Source organism: Panthera onca, chromosome D1 (assembly GCF_046562875.1).
Source record: "Panthera onca isolate mPanOnc1 chromosome D1, mPanOnc1 haplotype 2, whole genome shotgun sequence".
In the NCBI taxonomy this organism is placed as follows: Eukaryota; Metazoa; Chordata; class Mammalia; order Carnivora; family Felidae; genus Panthera; species Panthera onca.
In genome coordinates this window covers 92,380,600-92,396,472 of record NC_138348.1, presented here as the reverse complement: position 1 = coordinate 92,396,472, position 15,873 = coordinate 92,380,600, and the positions used below count along the sequence as shown (strand labels likewise).

The 15,873-nt window shown below is 42.4% G+C and overlaps 1 protein-coding gene across 2 annotated transcripts in view; it reads left to right on the top strand.

Annotated features, from left to right (window-relative positions):
- The window catches only part of DDX25 (DEAD-box helicase 25), a 20,930-nt gene extending 5,057 nt beyond the window's left edge, over positions 1-15,873 (top strand). For both annotated transcript variants that reach the window (XM_060605157.3, XM_060605156.2), the window contains exons 5-12: positions 68-160; positions 249-351; positions 1,853-1,967; positions 2,826-3,003; positions 10,443-10,680; positions 11,775-11,937; positions 13,981-14,169; positions 15,643-15,873. In XM_060605157.3, coding sequence (XP_060461140.1) covers positions 99-160; positions 249-351; positions 1,853-1,967; positions 2,826-3,003; positions 10,443-10,680; positions 11,775-11,937; positions 13,981-14,169; positions 15,643-15,704 — 1,110 coding nt within the window. In that variant the 5' untranslated portion in view covers positions 68-98 and the 3' untranslated portion in view covers positions 15,705-15,873. The remainder of the gene's footprint in view (positions 1-67; positions 161-248; positions 352-1,852; positions 1,968-2,825; positions 3,004-10,442; positions 10,681-11,774; positions 11,938-13,980; positions 14,170-15,642) is intronic.

Below are 15,873 nucleotides of genomic sequence, written 5' to 3'. Positions count from 1 at the left end.
AGTTTGTATTTCGGAGGCTGCTGACCAATCATAGGCTTTGTTTGCTTTTTTTTTTTTCTTTTGACAGGAAGGAAGAGTTATTAAAAGGGATCTATGCAATGGGATTTAATAGACCATCCAAAATCCAAGAGATGGCTCTCCCTATGATGCTGGCACACCCGTGAGTTTCCAGGGCAGTGCTATCCCAACTTAATTATTTTTAGTCTCCTGTATGCAGTTTATACCCAGGCATCTCCTCTTTTCTCCAGACCTCAGAACCTCATAGCCCAGAGCCAATCTGGAACAGGAAAAACAGCTGCTTTTGTGTTGGCAATGCTAAGCAGAGTTAATACCTTGGAATTGTTCCCACAGGTAAGAAAAGGCTGAGGGAGAGATGGGAATGCTTGAAGATGCCAATGATATTGTAGTAATGGGTCATATTACTTCAATGATGTGCTGGCATTTAGAATAGACATTCTTTCATAAAATCACAGAGCATTGGGCAGCAGTAGGGGACAGTGATTGGGAACACTGCCTTTATAGTTTGGTTCCAATCCCAGCCTCTCTACTTACTAGTAGAATGTCTTAGGTGAGTTAGTAGATCTTTCCATGTTTGTTTCCCTGTCTGTAAAGATAACATCTATAAAGGCGTGGATCATTCCTGACTCTGAGCACAGTGTAGAAACCGCTCATTAAGCATTGAATGCATGCATGAATGTATGAATTCATGAATGAACGAATGCCTCATAGGATTGTCGTGCAGATTAAGTAATGTACCTCTTTAGCGCTGTGCTAGGCCTAAAGTGAGCATTCACTGGTGATGACTGTAGGACTAGAGGATCACCTGGTCCACCTCCCCCTTTAGCAGAGGAGGAAACTGGGGCTTGGGGAGGGAAGTGTCTCACATAAGGTCACAGATGTGAAGAGTGACTGAGCAGGGGCAGGAATGGATCTTGCCATGTGCTCAGTCTGGCTTCCACTCATGGAAAGTGGTATTCTCTCCCTGTTTCTCTAACCTGTACTCATCAACTCGTTTGACAAGCTGAGTACCTGAGTACTGAGTGCACTCTATGCCTTGGGGAAAACAAGGCTTCTTTTGGTAAGTTTACAGTTTGATCAGCAGGATAAGCTGTGGAGATGGATGACTAATGCCCAGCATTTGAAACTTTGTGCTTTTTTAGAAAAGTTCACTGAAATAAATATTCAGGGAGGGTTTGATATGATGAATAAAAACTCTTCAGGAAAGACTGTGCATGAACACACATTGAGAAATGTGTGTGGAAACAATTTTTAGCACTGTAGCTATGTTTTCCTCTTCTCTGTATCGCAGATTCTTAACTGATCTTAACAAATGCATTAAACATCACCAGTTTCTTGCATCGGCTTCTTCATTCATCAACCAGATAGAGAGGGGTGGAAGTAGCAGGAAAATTTTAGGGAATATTCTGCCAGCATTGTATACGGTGGATCAAGCAGGGGGTGTTCTGGAAGTAGGCAAACTTAATAGCAGGCAAGAAGTTATGAGGGTCATGCTCAAGCTGTGATTTATCTTGCATTATCTTTCTTCTGGATTCCCAGCCTCCCTACACCTCACTGTCCCCCACAAAAAAAGCATAACCTGTGGCTCTCTATAACTCTTTAGAGAGGAATATGTAAAAGGTGTTTCTCCACCTTCAGCCCCTTCTCTCCCCCACCCATATTCAGCGTTCACCTCAGATCTGTCAGCTGCTAAATTGTGTTCAATTGAAGATATTTTAGTCAACCAAAATCTCCGGTTTTGCACATGTGCCTCTTCCTGAACAGACTTTAATTGTATGTCAGATTTGCACGATGGCTTGCATGAGCCTTTCAACTTACCCTTTCTCTCTCACAGTGCCTCTGTCTAGCTCCTACTTACGAACTGGCTCTGCAGACTGGTCGTGTGGTCGAACGGATGGGAAAATTCTGTGTGGATGTTCAAGTGATGTACGCCATTCGAGGGAATCACAGTATGTACCAGAAAGCCGGTCCTGGCTGACCTTTTAAATCCTCACTCCGGCAAGCATGTTACATCCCTTCCCGGCTTTTTTGTCTGTAAAGCGGGGGCTATGACAGCACCTGTACCGAAGGGTTGTTACTAGAATGAAATGAAGCGGTGCAGATGACGCTCCGTGTGCACGCCTGGAGCATAAGAAGGACCCAGTAAATGTTAGCTACTTCATTTCCACATCCTGCAAGATGGTGCTTACATATATTTCTTTTTTGAGGCTCAGGCATTTTGTGCAGACAGCTTGTGGTGTTTAACTTTTTCATTAAAGTATTTCATGTGCATAGCAGAAAAAGATCTTTAAAACACAGGTCAGAAGATAGAAGTGAAAGTTTCTCTTTCTTGTCCTCCAAAGGCCTATTTCCAAGGATAACTAGTTTTGTTCACCGACCTCTGTTGTTTGCTTTCTTTTTCAGTTTATTAACATATGGATGTACATGTATGTATTTGTTTTTGTAGAGTGTGAAAATGGGAGCACTATTTTCTTAGTGTCTACGAACTTAACATGGGGACACCGTCTGGGGACAGTTTGTAGGGTTTCCACCACTGTGCCAGTGCTATTGCTGCAGGGTGGCTTCTTAACCAGACCGTGGGCAGAATCAAATAGTCAAGACTGTTATTACTAAATCCTAGGAAATGAGGAATCTGTCCTAAAGCTCTGCAAAGTCAAAATCTGAGAAGGCCCTCAGGGTTTGCATTTGCAAAATCATCACCAAATGTACTTTGACTGAAGAGTCCTGTGTCGCATCACCCTGATGTGTGGATTCTTACGGTCATTTGCGTCGCATCTGAAGGAGTCCTTCGATCCCTTTCTCCCTAGTTCCCAGAGGAACCGATGTCACCAAACAGATTATAATCGGCACTCCTGGGACTGTCCTAGATTGGTGTTTCAAGCGAAAATTAATTGATCTGACTAAGATCCGTGTATTTGTCCTGGATGAAGCAGACGTGATGATTGACACACAAGGATTCTCAGACCAAAGCATTCGTATTCAGAGGTAAGTTTCACATCCATCCTTGTTCTTCCTGAATCTTCCGTCTGGAGGGGGAGTTTGATTTGTCTGCTGCTCCTAATTGCCTTCACTACTTAATTCCTTACTTCTTTTGCCTTTGAAACAAATTTGGGGTTCCATATTTTCACCAGTTCAGCGGGCCTTTAGACTGCTGGCATTTGCTGGTTTCTTCAGTTTGTAATCTTGCCTGACTGCTCTTCTTTTCTCCACTGGCCTACATGTGGAACCCATGTGGTGAGTTGGCACCAAATTGTGTTTCTAAGTTCTCTATTAGAGCAAAAGTCCAAAGAGAATTTGTTAAAACTTGATAAGGCTGTGGTGAGGATAACCGCTGGGGGGGTGGGGGGTGGGGGTGGGGGGGTGGGTAGAGAACACAGTAATCTGGAATTGGGAACCACGTGGTCTAGTCCTGACTTTGCCTCTCATTTGTCGAGTAAATCCTGTTGTTTTCCTAGGCCTTTCTCTCAGGATCACCCAAGGGCCCTACAATCACAGATCACCAGGCCTAACCTGCGAAATTCACCGGTTCAGAATTTCTGGGAGTGGGCTTTAGGAATCTATATCACTTGTTTTTTTTTTGTTTGTTTTTTTTTTTTTTTTTTATTTATTTTTGGGACAGAGAGAGACCGAGCATGAAAGGGGGAGGGGCAGAGAGAGAGGGAGACACAGAATCGGAAACAGGCTCCAGGCTCTGAGCCATCAGCCCAGAGCCCGACGCGGGGCTCGAACTCACGGACCGCGAGATCGTGACCTGGCTGAAGTCGGACGCTTAACCGACTGCGCCACCCAGGCGCCCCTATCACTTGTTTTTAAAGAAAGCATTTATGCGCTCAGTATTAAACTCAAATGGTACTGAAAGACCCGTCATGAAAAACAGTGACCTCCTGCCCTATCCTGTAGAGAATACACCTGGGTTCTGGTATTAACCTTCATATATTTAAATAACATGCTCACGTGCCTTTTTCTTAATGTGTCATCATCTGCTGACTACCTTGTAGAGGAGGTGGGAATTCTGCTCTTTTGTACCACCACCCTCCCCCATCCTCCTGTCCCCTTTCTGTGGTTAGTTACATCGTAAGAGTTGGTTACGTTAATAGTGATATCATTAGGACATACAGATAACTGTTCGCTGTTGCACAGGGTATTACTATAATTATGTATTTTCTTGTACAACTGCTACCCCCAGAATTTAATAACTGTCTGTTTTCCTTCCTTTGGTTAGTATCACTGTGTGGGGATCTTTAAGTTTTCTCTGCCTATTTCATCGTATGTGTCATATGAAAATGCTGTCTCCAGAAAGGCAAATACACTTAAAAAGTCCATCAATGTCTTTTTTTCCCTGAAACTCTCCCGAGCACACTCTCTACGGTTTCAGTCTGGACTTCGTTGTATAGCTGTCTCTCTAGGTCTTCCTGGCCCTCATTTACAGTTTGGAATCTCCTGTTTTCTGGGTCCCTTTTCTTGGTTTACTGTCAATTTACTCAGTACGCTGGAGTATATTCTCTAATGGCTTCCTAAAAAACAATGTCAGGAAGTTTACTTTCCATCTCCCACATGTCTGAAAATATCTTTATTGTACCTGTAAATCTGGTCTTTTGATTGATAGTTTGCTTGGATGTGGAGTCCAAGTTGAAAAGAATTCTCCCTATAAATTCAGAGTCAATGTTGAAAACAAAAATTTTTTAAATACTATAATTCCCTCAGTTCCAGTGTTGTTGCTGACATTTAAAGTTGTTCTGATAGCCAAACTTTTGTACGTGATCTGTTTTTTCTCTGTAGAAGCTTTTAGAATCTTCTTTCTCCATAGTATTCTGAAACTTGACAGTGATATGTGTTTGGGTTCTTTTTCCCTCATTCATTGTTCTAGACACATAGTACACTCACCCTGTTCATTTTTAAAACTTGTGCCTGCCAGATCTGGGAAAATTTCTTAGGTTATTTTTTTCCCTGCAGTGACTAACTTTCTAGAGAGCAGGACACAGCCATGCCAGACCAAAAAAAAAAAAAAAAAAAAAAGTATATATATGTATACATATATATATGTGTGTGTGTGTATATATATATATATGAACATAATGTAGAAGAAATAGTCATACATGTGTGTTAACATAAAAATGTGATAAATGGTATATTTCTTTAAAATTGTATATTCTATATTTTCTGTTACATAAATCCTACAATTTAAGCAAAACAACAGTAGAACTAGTTAAGTGGCTATTGGTCGTAATTATCAATAGAACTAATTAAATGAATAGTATGTATGAGAAAGATATAACAGTAGTTTATGTCATTTTTGACATCATAATTTAATTTTTTTTAATTCTTTATTGCATGCTTAAATGTTGTCAGCTGTGCTGTTGTTATGTTCTTAAGATACTTAAATAGAAGACTTTTTACAAGGAGAATGTCAACACAATAGGACTAATTAAACAGCTGTTACCTGTGTTTAAGGACAAAATCAGCAATGACCTATTTCTTTTTGTCTCCTAGTGCAGTAGGCTGTTTCTACTCCTTCTCTTTCCTCCTCCAGTAATACTTCTCTGAACTGCCTGCAGCCTTCTTTCCTTGTATGTAGTGGTAAAACTGAATACAGTCAAATGTAAAATTCATTTTGACTTGAAGCTCTGCTCTTATCGAGCTTACACCAATTCTTGGTATTAGTCCAGTGTGATGTCCTCTTAACAAAAGTGTTTAAGGGGGGTGCCTGGGTGGCTTAGTCGGTTAAGCATCCGACTTCAACTCAGGTCATAATCTCATGATCCATGAGTTCAACCCCTGCGTCGGGCTCTGTGCTGACAGCTCAGAGCCTGGAGCCTGCTTCTGATTCTGTATCTCCCTCTCTCTCGCCCCTCCCCTGCTTGTGCTCTCTCTCTCAAAAATAAATAGAAACATTAATAATAAAGTGTTTAAACATGAACTATTTAAGAGTTTACTGTCTAGCAACTGTAGTTTTTTTAAACACGCAAGAATTCATGTCTAGCTTTCTAGAAACATCCACATCTATGTCTGCAGGCTTGTTTTGTAGACAAGCTATTTGTCATTCAGATCCTTCACATCTATAAAATCCACCACTTAGGTTACCCGGGTCTAAAATGTCCATCGTTTTGGGGCGCCTGGGTGGCGCAGTCGGTTAAGCGTCCAACTTCAGCCAGGTCACGATCTCGCGGTCCGTGAGTTCGAGCCCCGCGTCAGGCTCTGGGCTGATGGCTCGGAGCCTGGAGCCTGTTTCCGATTCTGTGTCTCCCTCTCTCTCTGACCCTCCCCCGTTCATGCTCTGTCTCTCTCTGTCCCAAAAATAAATAAAAAACGTTGAAAAAAAAAAAAATAAATAAAAAAAAAAATAAATAAAATAAAATGTCCATCGTTTTTAAACACTCTGAAGTCCATTATTTAGCATTGTAATTCTCAGGGAAATGGTTGTGAAGCACCGAGGGGATTTAAGTCTGTGAAATCCAAGATGGATTCCGAGTAAGTTACAGTTTTTAGCAAAGGAACAAGAAAGTCTTGTTCAACTAATTCCCTTTTCTGCTGACAGTCTTGAGTTCTGAAGAAGTCTTACTTCCTTTAAAATGAGTATTTTTTTTCTTTTTTTTTTTGCTTCAGGGCATCACACAGCATATCATTTCTGTTTTACCGTAATTCTTTTTTCCATTCCTATATTCAGCACATTTTCAAGTTGGAGAAAGATGTTCTTTTTGTCTCACACTTGGAAGATACGATTTTATGACTGACTAACATTTTAACTCTTTTTCATGGCCAGCAGCAATGATAGGCATCTTATAGGCATATGTCCAAGGTGACTCTCTTCTTCCATTAACATACAGTAAAAAATGTACTAGATGCTTCTGCAGTTTTTAAGGAAACTAAAAAGTCACCAAAAACCTTGGTAATGGAAGCTCAGCATCACAGTTTAGCAAATTATATGCCTTTTATAAGTGTGGTCTACGAAGTATGCAGGATATTTAGCTAGCAAGATCTTTTTGTTTTCTTTGATAAGTTTATAGACTGAGTGGAATCTGTCAGAATTTATATTTGCATTGTCTGCAGCATATGCAGACAGTTGAACAAAAGCTAGTTTGTATTTGGATAGGATATCAACAGTCTTCAGTTTTAGATTTTCCGTGACTTATTAAAACTTTATAGAAGTCAAGGAGATGTTTTGAACTCCCATTTTTCAAGTCAAAGTATCTAAGAGATAGGAGGAATATATTTCTTGTTGCTATGATTTGACATATCATCCGGTATAGTGTAGACAGCATGATCATTGGTAAAATCTTATAGAATTAGCTGTACACTGAAAGTGGTAAGACATCTGTGGTCAAAATGGTCTCCATTTGTGCACCCACAGGACATTTTACCTGCAGCCTCTAAACAGGAAATGTAAATTTCCTCAGTTTCAGAGAGATATCAAGGGAGGGATACAATAATGCATATCCATTTGTATGGTATGGCCAAACTAATTCAGCATCCACTGTTTCCAGCTGAGCACTGGTGTGCTTTAAAAAGGCAAAACAGCTTTGAATTTAGAAATGGTGCCCATCTCATCCTGAACTTGTGATGTTTGGTCTCCACGTATGCTTTTCACATCTCCTCCTCCACCATGCTTTCCCCCTGTTCTTCCCTTCATGTGGTGCAGTTGCTTTGTTTTTGGTATTTACCTCTTTAACCCAGTTGAGTGTGTCTTTCCATCTGTCGTTAAAGTAACACAGTCATTTAGCTGCCTTTTTCTGTCTTATCTGGATCGTCCTGGCATTCCCTGTTTCTTTTCCATAACTTCCTTTTCTTGTCATGGATGCAATATGCTGCTGTTGTCTCTCTGAGGATGTTAATTATAGTATTTAAATTTTTTTTTTCTATTCTCAACATTGGCTCTGAATTACCTAAGTTTCTTTTTTTGTTTTGTTTTGTTTTTTGCTACAGTCTGTGTCTTTTGTGGTAGACCTTTCCCCCCTCGAATCTGGTGGTACAATGGCCAGCCTTTCAAAATCTAAAATTAGGAACCAAGAACCTTATTGACAGCTCCCCAGGAGACATGCACTTGGTTGCTGGCCTTCTGGGAGGGCCAGGGAGTGGGCTGTGTTTTCTCATGTGCATATTTCCCCTCATTCCTTATTTTCAGCTCTCCGCTTTACCCTTACCTTCTACTGAGGCTGGTATCCCCAAGTCTGGGATTTCTGCACAGACAGTAGACTTCTACTTGCACATGTTCAGCTGCCTGAAATGAGGTGGGGTCCAGTTGCTCCTCACACACATTTTCAGCCAGCCTTCCTATTTAAAATAATTTTGGCCAAAGATCAAGTGAGACTCCCTTCTGGCCATCCTTTACGCTAAGTTGGTGTGTTTATATATAACTGAGAACGAAGGATTCGGTAGCTGAAAAGGGCTGCCTACTCAAGAGAATATTAAGTAATAATTAGAGTGTTTATGTTGGTTGTTTACCCTTCCATTGTTGATTTTCTTCCTTTTGCTTAAAAAAGATTAAATCGCAGTATTGTCCAATAGAAAGATAATGCAAACCACATGTGTAACTTTAAATTTTCTAATAGCCACATAAGAAAAAACTGGTGAAGTTCATGTTATATTTTATATATATCAAAATCAAAAGTAGCATATCAACAAGTAGTCAATTTAATCAATATGAAAATTATTAATGAAATAGTTTAAATTCTGTTTCTCCTACAACGTCTTCAAAATCCAGGGTGGATTGCAGAACAGCCCGTGTTTCCTTTCCTTATGTAGTCTGTGTACGTTGTCTTTTTGGAATGAAATGGCACAGGCCTTGGGATGCAAGTCCCGGTACCATCTTTCTCCAGATGGAGAACTGTGATATAGCAGATGGCCAAGAGTCTCCCCCACTGACCCCCTCCCCCCAAGCAAGTTAATGCACAGTATCCTTCATATCTTCTGGCACACCGCCCCCACTTACTCTGGCCTCTGGTGCCCACAGCTCTGAGGGCTCTCAGGGGTTCTGAGAGAGCCACTGCCTTTGCAGCTCAACCACCCTTGTCATCACCATTTCCATCTGTAGCGCTCATGTTTTCTTGTTTACCAGAGTTTCCCATCTTCCAGAAACGTATTGAAATTTCTCATCCACCAGTGTCTCCTTTTCTGTCTCCATGTTGTTGTAGATTCATATCTTTTTATCTCTTCATGATCATACTAGTGGTATGTGGGAAGCTAAGGAGGTACGCATGTAGGCGGTCTACCACAGTTGCCAAGAAGTCTATCAGATCGTTACTTTGGAAAGCTGCCCAGATGATCCAGACCCCAGACTTGACAGAGTACTTGGGACTCGCTGGACTCCATGATCTTTCCCGCTCTCTTGTAGCACTAATGCCTTATCTTCTAGGCGCTCTGTCTTCCCCCCAAAAGCAATGATTTCTCTCCAGTGAAATCAGATTAAATTAAAATTTATTGATGTGTAAAATGTGTTCAGAGAAATACATGAATCACAAGTGTACGGTTGAGTGAATTATCACAAAGAGGCCGTGTTCATGTAACAATGGCCCAGACCAAAAAATAGAACCCCAACTCTCCAGGGGTCCCTGTGGCTCTTTTCCTATCACTAGCCCCCTTTCTTCAGGATTAACCTCTGTTTTGACTGCTAGTTCCATAGATTCATTTTACTCATTGTTGAACTTTATGTAAATTGGCCCTCTGTTCATTATGGGTTCAGCTCATATTTTGCATGCAGTAGCGTTTTTATCTTTTGTTCCCCTTTTGTGTATATCCAGGTTCTTCCCACTCCAAATAAAGTTAGCTGCGGCTGCTGTTCTTTTCCTCCCAAGAACTATAACACCTGCCATTGAATGACTAGCCTGTTTCCTTCCCCACATTTAACTTTGTGTGAAACGATACCATGAAGACTATCTAGACCACACTCTTGGCTCCATGATTTTGCCTCTTTTAAGAAGACAATTGTCAGGGCGCCTGGGTGGCTCAATCGGTTGAGCATCCGACTTCAGCTCAGGTCATGATCTCGTGGTCTGTGAGTTCGAGCCCCACGTAGGGCTCTGTGCGGACAGCTCAGAGCCTGGAGCCTGTTTCAGATTCTGTGTCTCCCTCTTTCTCTCTCCTTCCCCACTCATGCTCTGTCTTTCTCTTCTCAAGAATAAATAAATGTTAAAAAAATTTTTTTAATAAAATAAAAGAAGACACTTGTCAAGTGACACCCCATACCCTCCAAAATACATATCTAAATTTTGCCCTTGTGTTCTACATTCAGTTCATGTGTTTTTCCAAATTCTGGTTGGCAAGAAAGGGCAGGACACGTGGCCCTTTGCACAGAGGTGGAGCTTATGGGCAGCACTTCACCCACTGAGCCCTCATGGCAGTGGGTGTAATGTGCTTGAAGATGCCTCCAAGGAGAGCAACAGGGATGGCAGTGGCTGACGGCCCGGCCGTCTTCCCCTTGTCTCTTACAGAGCTTTACCTTCTGAGTGCCAGATGCTCCTCTTCTCAGCAACCTTTGAGGACTCTGTGTGGCAGTTTGCAGAGCGAATCATTCCTGACCCTAATGTTATCAAGTTAAGAAAAGAGGAGCTGACCCTGAACAACATCCGACAGTATTATGTGCTGTGTGAGAATAGGAAAGACAAATACCAAGCTCTGTGCAACATCTATGGTGGCATCACCATTGGTCAGGCCATCATCTTCTGCCAGGTAACTGCTGAGATCTGTCTTCGTCATGCCCAGACTTCCCTGCATGTGGAGGCGAGGGGATGGTAATACTAATAAGTGCCATAGAGCCAGGTGCCATCGCAAGCACTTTTTGTACCGGAGGGTATTTAGTGTAATCTTCAGAACAGCTTGGTATAGGAATTAATCTGTATTTTGTGGGTGAAACTTAGAAATATTAAGCAATGGAATAGGACCTCAATATGATGTTAAATAGAGGGCATCATTATTTTAGGGGGATTGCTTCTAACAGTTCCCCATTTAGGTTGATGTTTACTGTTGGGTTTTTACAGATCACCCTTCATCAGATTAAGAATGTTCTCGTCTAATTCCTAACTTACTATGAGCAAAGTAGCCACTCCGTCTCTCACTGTTAATATTACCCTGTTTTTATTTTCATATTTACTTTTTCCATCGGACATGTTTCATGTTCACGCATTGGTTTTATTTTCTCTCTACCCCACAAACACTGTAAGCTCCATGAGTGCAGGACCTCATCTGTCTTACTTTTGTAGCCCACTAGAATGGCTCCTGCCTGGCACAGGGACAGCACTGAACACATACTTGTAGAATAAAAGAAAGCTCGCTTCTGCCACGGACTAGCCATGAAACCTTGGGCAAGTGATTTCATGTTTTTAAGCTTTGGGTTTTTGGGTTTTTTTAATTTAGGTAGCTATGTCATCAGGTTGTTGTGAGAGCAAATGACTGTAATGCATGTAAAGATTTGAGCGAGATTCCTGGCAGACATGAAGCACTCTTCTTAAAGGGACTAAGGGTGTCATTACTGCATTATCCCATTTTGTCATCACACTACCACGTGAGGTAGGCGAGCATTTTATCTCTCCTTAATGGCTGAGAAGTCAAAGCTCCTAAAGGTTGAGAGGATGTGACCCTAGGAAGTACAGGGGGTGGACAAATTCCATGCCTATTCTAAGATTTCTCTAGGACTTGAGGGAGAGGTAAAGCAAAATCCCTGTGCAGCCATTTCTGGCTTCCCCATCATGCGTAAGTGAGCATTGCAAACACAGCAGGTCTGCTTTGACTTGGGATGCTGTGCTGGGTTTTGTGTTTTCATGTAGACTCGTCGAAATGCCAAGTGGTTGACTGTGGAGATGATGCAGGATGGCCACCAAGTGTCTTTGTTAAGCGGAGAGCTGACCGTGGATCAGCGAGCCTCCATCATTCAGAGGTTTCGGGATGGGAAAGAGAAAGTTCTTATAACAACCAATGTCTGTGCTCGAGGTGTGTGTGTGTTTGTGTATGTACACGCTTAAAGTCAAGTTTATTGAAGTATATAATTTACGTATGATAAAACTCATGGATTTTAAGCACACAGTGAGATTTTTGACAAGCATATAGGGTCATGTAATCATCACTATAATCAAAGTACAGACACTTCCCTCTCCCTCCAGAACTTCCTTGTGCTCCTTTGCTGCTAGCCTCTTCTTCATATCATCTGACCCCTGGCAACTACTGATCAGATTTCTGTCTACTTTTTTGTCTCTTCCAGAATGCTATATAAATTAAATCATATATAGGTAGCCATTGTGTCTGACTTATCCTACTTGATATAATGCTTTTGAATTCATCAGTGTTGTGACATATATTAGTAGTTAGGTCCTTTTTATTGCTGAGTCATATTCCCTTGAATGGATATACCACAATTAGTTCATTCACGAGTTGATGGACATTTGAATTATTCACAGTTTGGGGCTATTTTGAATAAATCTGTAATAAACATTCATATGTAGGTCTTGTGTAGACATGTTTTCATTTCTCTTGGATAAATAAAGTAGGATTTGGGGGTCATATGGTAAATGTATGTTTAGCTTCATAGGAAACTGAAACTGTCTTCCAAAGTGACTGTACCATTTTTTATTCCCACCAGCAATGTAGGAGAGTTCCAATTGCTCTGCATCCTTGCCAGCAATTAATACTGCCACTCTTTTTCATTTTAGCCATTCTAGTAGATGTGTGTGGTATCTCATTGTGTTTTTGACTCATGCTCCCTAATGACTAACATTGATCATCTCTGAGGTGTTTTTAATTTTAAAACTATTGACTACTTCGGGGAAAATTCTTTGTTTTTTCAGGAGACAGGCCTTCCTACATTATTCATTCTTCCCATACCCTTGCCTACACCCCATACTCAAACCATGTTTCCTAATTCATTCAGATAGAAATGAAGACCTGCTATGCAGGTGGAGCTCAGCACTGTGGAAGAGGAGCCTGAGAAAAGATGAGGTCCCAGCCCCTCAGGAGCTCAGCGTCTAGCACTTGACTATCTAGACCAGTGCCATCCAGTAGAACTTTCTACATTGAAGTAAATGTTCTGTTCTGTGCTGTCCAGTTGGTAGCCAGTGGCCATATAGGGCTGCTGGGCACTTGAAATGTGGCTAGTGTGACTGAGGAACTTGTAATTTGAATTAATTTAAAGTTAGATGGCCATATTGGATGGCACACCTCTAGACCTTGGAGGAAAGAGGGCACCAGGAGCTCCAAGGAGGACAAGGATTGTGACCGAGACAGCTTTGTAGTGCTGGGAGACAGAGGCACTGGGGGATCATAGAATTCTTCCAGGAACGTTAGATGTGAAAGGTTTTGAAGAAAGGGTAGAATCTAATTTGATAAGAATTTACAGTTTGCTTGGGAAATGGCAAGGCTGTGTGACTACAGTGTTGGATTTGAGTCAGGAGAGGAAGAGATGAGACTTCAGGTGGTTTGGAAATCTGGAATTGTTTGTGCTTCATCCTGTGCAGTTTGGGCAGTCAGCCCTGAACTTAGGTGTCCAGGACGTTGCCATGGTGACCGTGGTCAGAGAGATTGGAGGAGGAGAGAAGAGGGGGAACTTGTCTGGAGGTTGTTACAACAGTGAGGCAAGGGATAAAAAAAAGTCCTGGCTGGAACCATGACTGCGGCATGGAGTGGCGTGGGGTCCAGTGAAGGGTAGGGCACGTGAGACGGGGGTTCCTGCCGGGGACTTAGCACAGTAGGAACGGAGAGGAGGCTCTGTGGGCTTGGCGAGAGCCCTGTCCACAACACACGCTCTTTGTACATACTGAAACTTCTGTAGAATTAGCTTCTACTGACACTCTTAAATCTAGCATCCTAGGCGCCCTGGGCCAGCAAATTGCTTGACCACAGTATCCACTTCAGTGACATAAAACCAGCTTTTGTTTGTAAATGACGGCTGTTAAGAGAGAGTTTCCCTGGCAGATGGGGTTCATGAACAGCTGTGTCCTAAGGAGGCAGTCGCAGGACCCCACAGTGTCTTTCCTCTTCCAGGGATTGATGTGAAGCAGGTCACAATTGTTGTGAACTTTGATCTCCCTGTAAACCAAGCTGAGGAGCCAGACTATGAGACCTACCTTCACCGCATAGGGCGGACGGGGCGCTTCGGGAAGAAAGGCCTGGCCTTCAACATGATTGAGGTGGATAAGCTACCCCTGCTTATGAAGATCCAGGATCACTTTAGTAAGTAGCACCTGTCACAGTGGGAACTGTGCATCCTGCTGATGGTGACAGTGATGGTGTCTGTCACGGACCTACTACCCAGAGGTTTAGGGTCTATGGGGGCAGGAGCCAGGGAGTGGGAAGCTCCTAATCCACAGTGAGTGCTAGAGCTCCTAATGTGAGGCCGTTGAGTAAATCATCCATATATGGTAGCTGAAGAACAACTTAAAAATCAAGTGGAATTAATATGAGCTCAGGTTTATGTTATTGCCCATTATGGGACCCGGGGCAGCTTTTCATGTCCTAAAAGCACCATCCAAAACAAAGTAATAAAGTCCTTTAGGATTATATTTTGTTCCTGGAGTGCTTGGTGGCTCAGTTGGTTAAGCGTCCGACTCTTGGTTCCAGCTCAGGTCATGATCTCATGGTTTGTAGGTTCGAGCCCCAAGTCAGCCTGCTTGGGACTCTCTTTCTGCCCCTCCCCCACTCACACTCACACGTTCTCTCAAATAAACTTGAAAAAAATTATATTCTGTCCCCAGCTTCCCCTCTTATTTACATTTTTCTCTTCCTCTGGCCCCCCCACCAACTAGGATAGTCCTAAATTCTGAGATCTGCTGCCCTTCTTCCCACCCCACATCCAAACAAGGCAGACTCTGGTAACCTTCTGGGCTCTTGGACCAGCAGCTTGCACTCTGATGGAAGCTCTGATGGAAGTTCTGATGGTAACCTGAGGCATCCACTTCTCAGTTACCCCTGGCCCCAAGGCCCACGGACATGACTGGGGAGCAGGGGGAGAGGTACACTTGAATGACCCCGAATATATCTTCACCTTTTGGGAAAACGGTACTTAACTTTTGTGGGAAGCAATGGACACTGTCCCTGGGGAAATGCATAGAGGCACACCTATGCAGTTTGGAATACGATTTTGGAAAGTCTAGACTGTAGCACATCCATGGACGCTTCAGGGAAGTTGATTAAGCAACTCTGTGTTAGGAGAGGCAAGGAGGGATGGCAGGCAGAAAGAACCCTTACCATCCATCCACGCCTGCTATGGTAAGCTCCTTATGACCAAATCCTGGGAAGTGACCTCAGCAGAGGCACCTTAGCTTCCCTCCCTGTTGCCATCCCTCACCCCACCCCACACACGCCCATTCATTCCTCCTAGTAGGGCCACGCCCCTTCCCAGGCTCCCCTCACCTGCACCTTTTTTTTTTTTTTTCTGGCCTTTTTTTCTGCCCCAAGGTATCTAGACACATGTTCTATTGTTTGGTACATTTGATGCTCTTTTAGTTAGTTTTAATTGGTTATTTTAATCCTATCTCTTCCTTATCTAATCTAGAGAATGTTCTCTCTCAGGGCTTTCCATACAGGGGATGACAGGAACACGTATTTGTGAAGGTGTCACTGTCTTCAGATATTCAGAGCTGGGTGGAATGAAATTCTGTGTATGCCCCAGGCTAAGACTGCTTCTGTTCTCTTCCCTTCTCTTAGATAGCAGTATCAAGCAGCTCGACCCTGAAGACATGGATGAGATTGAAAAGATTGAATATTGAAGACAGAACTGTGTTGTTTGTGAAATGTCCTAGTTTATGTGAGAATGTCCCAATGGGTTTTGAAGGTAATTTTTTCCATTGGGGCTTTTTCAAAGTGAAACTGTTAAATATGGCAAAATAAATGTCATGGTAGCCTTAGTCTTAAGACATGAGGTCTTTTTGAAACCAA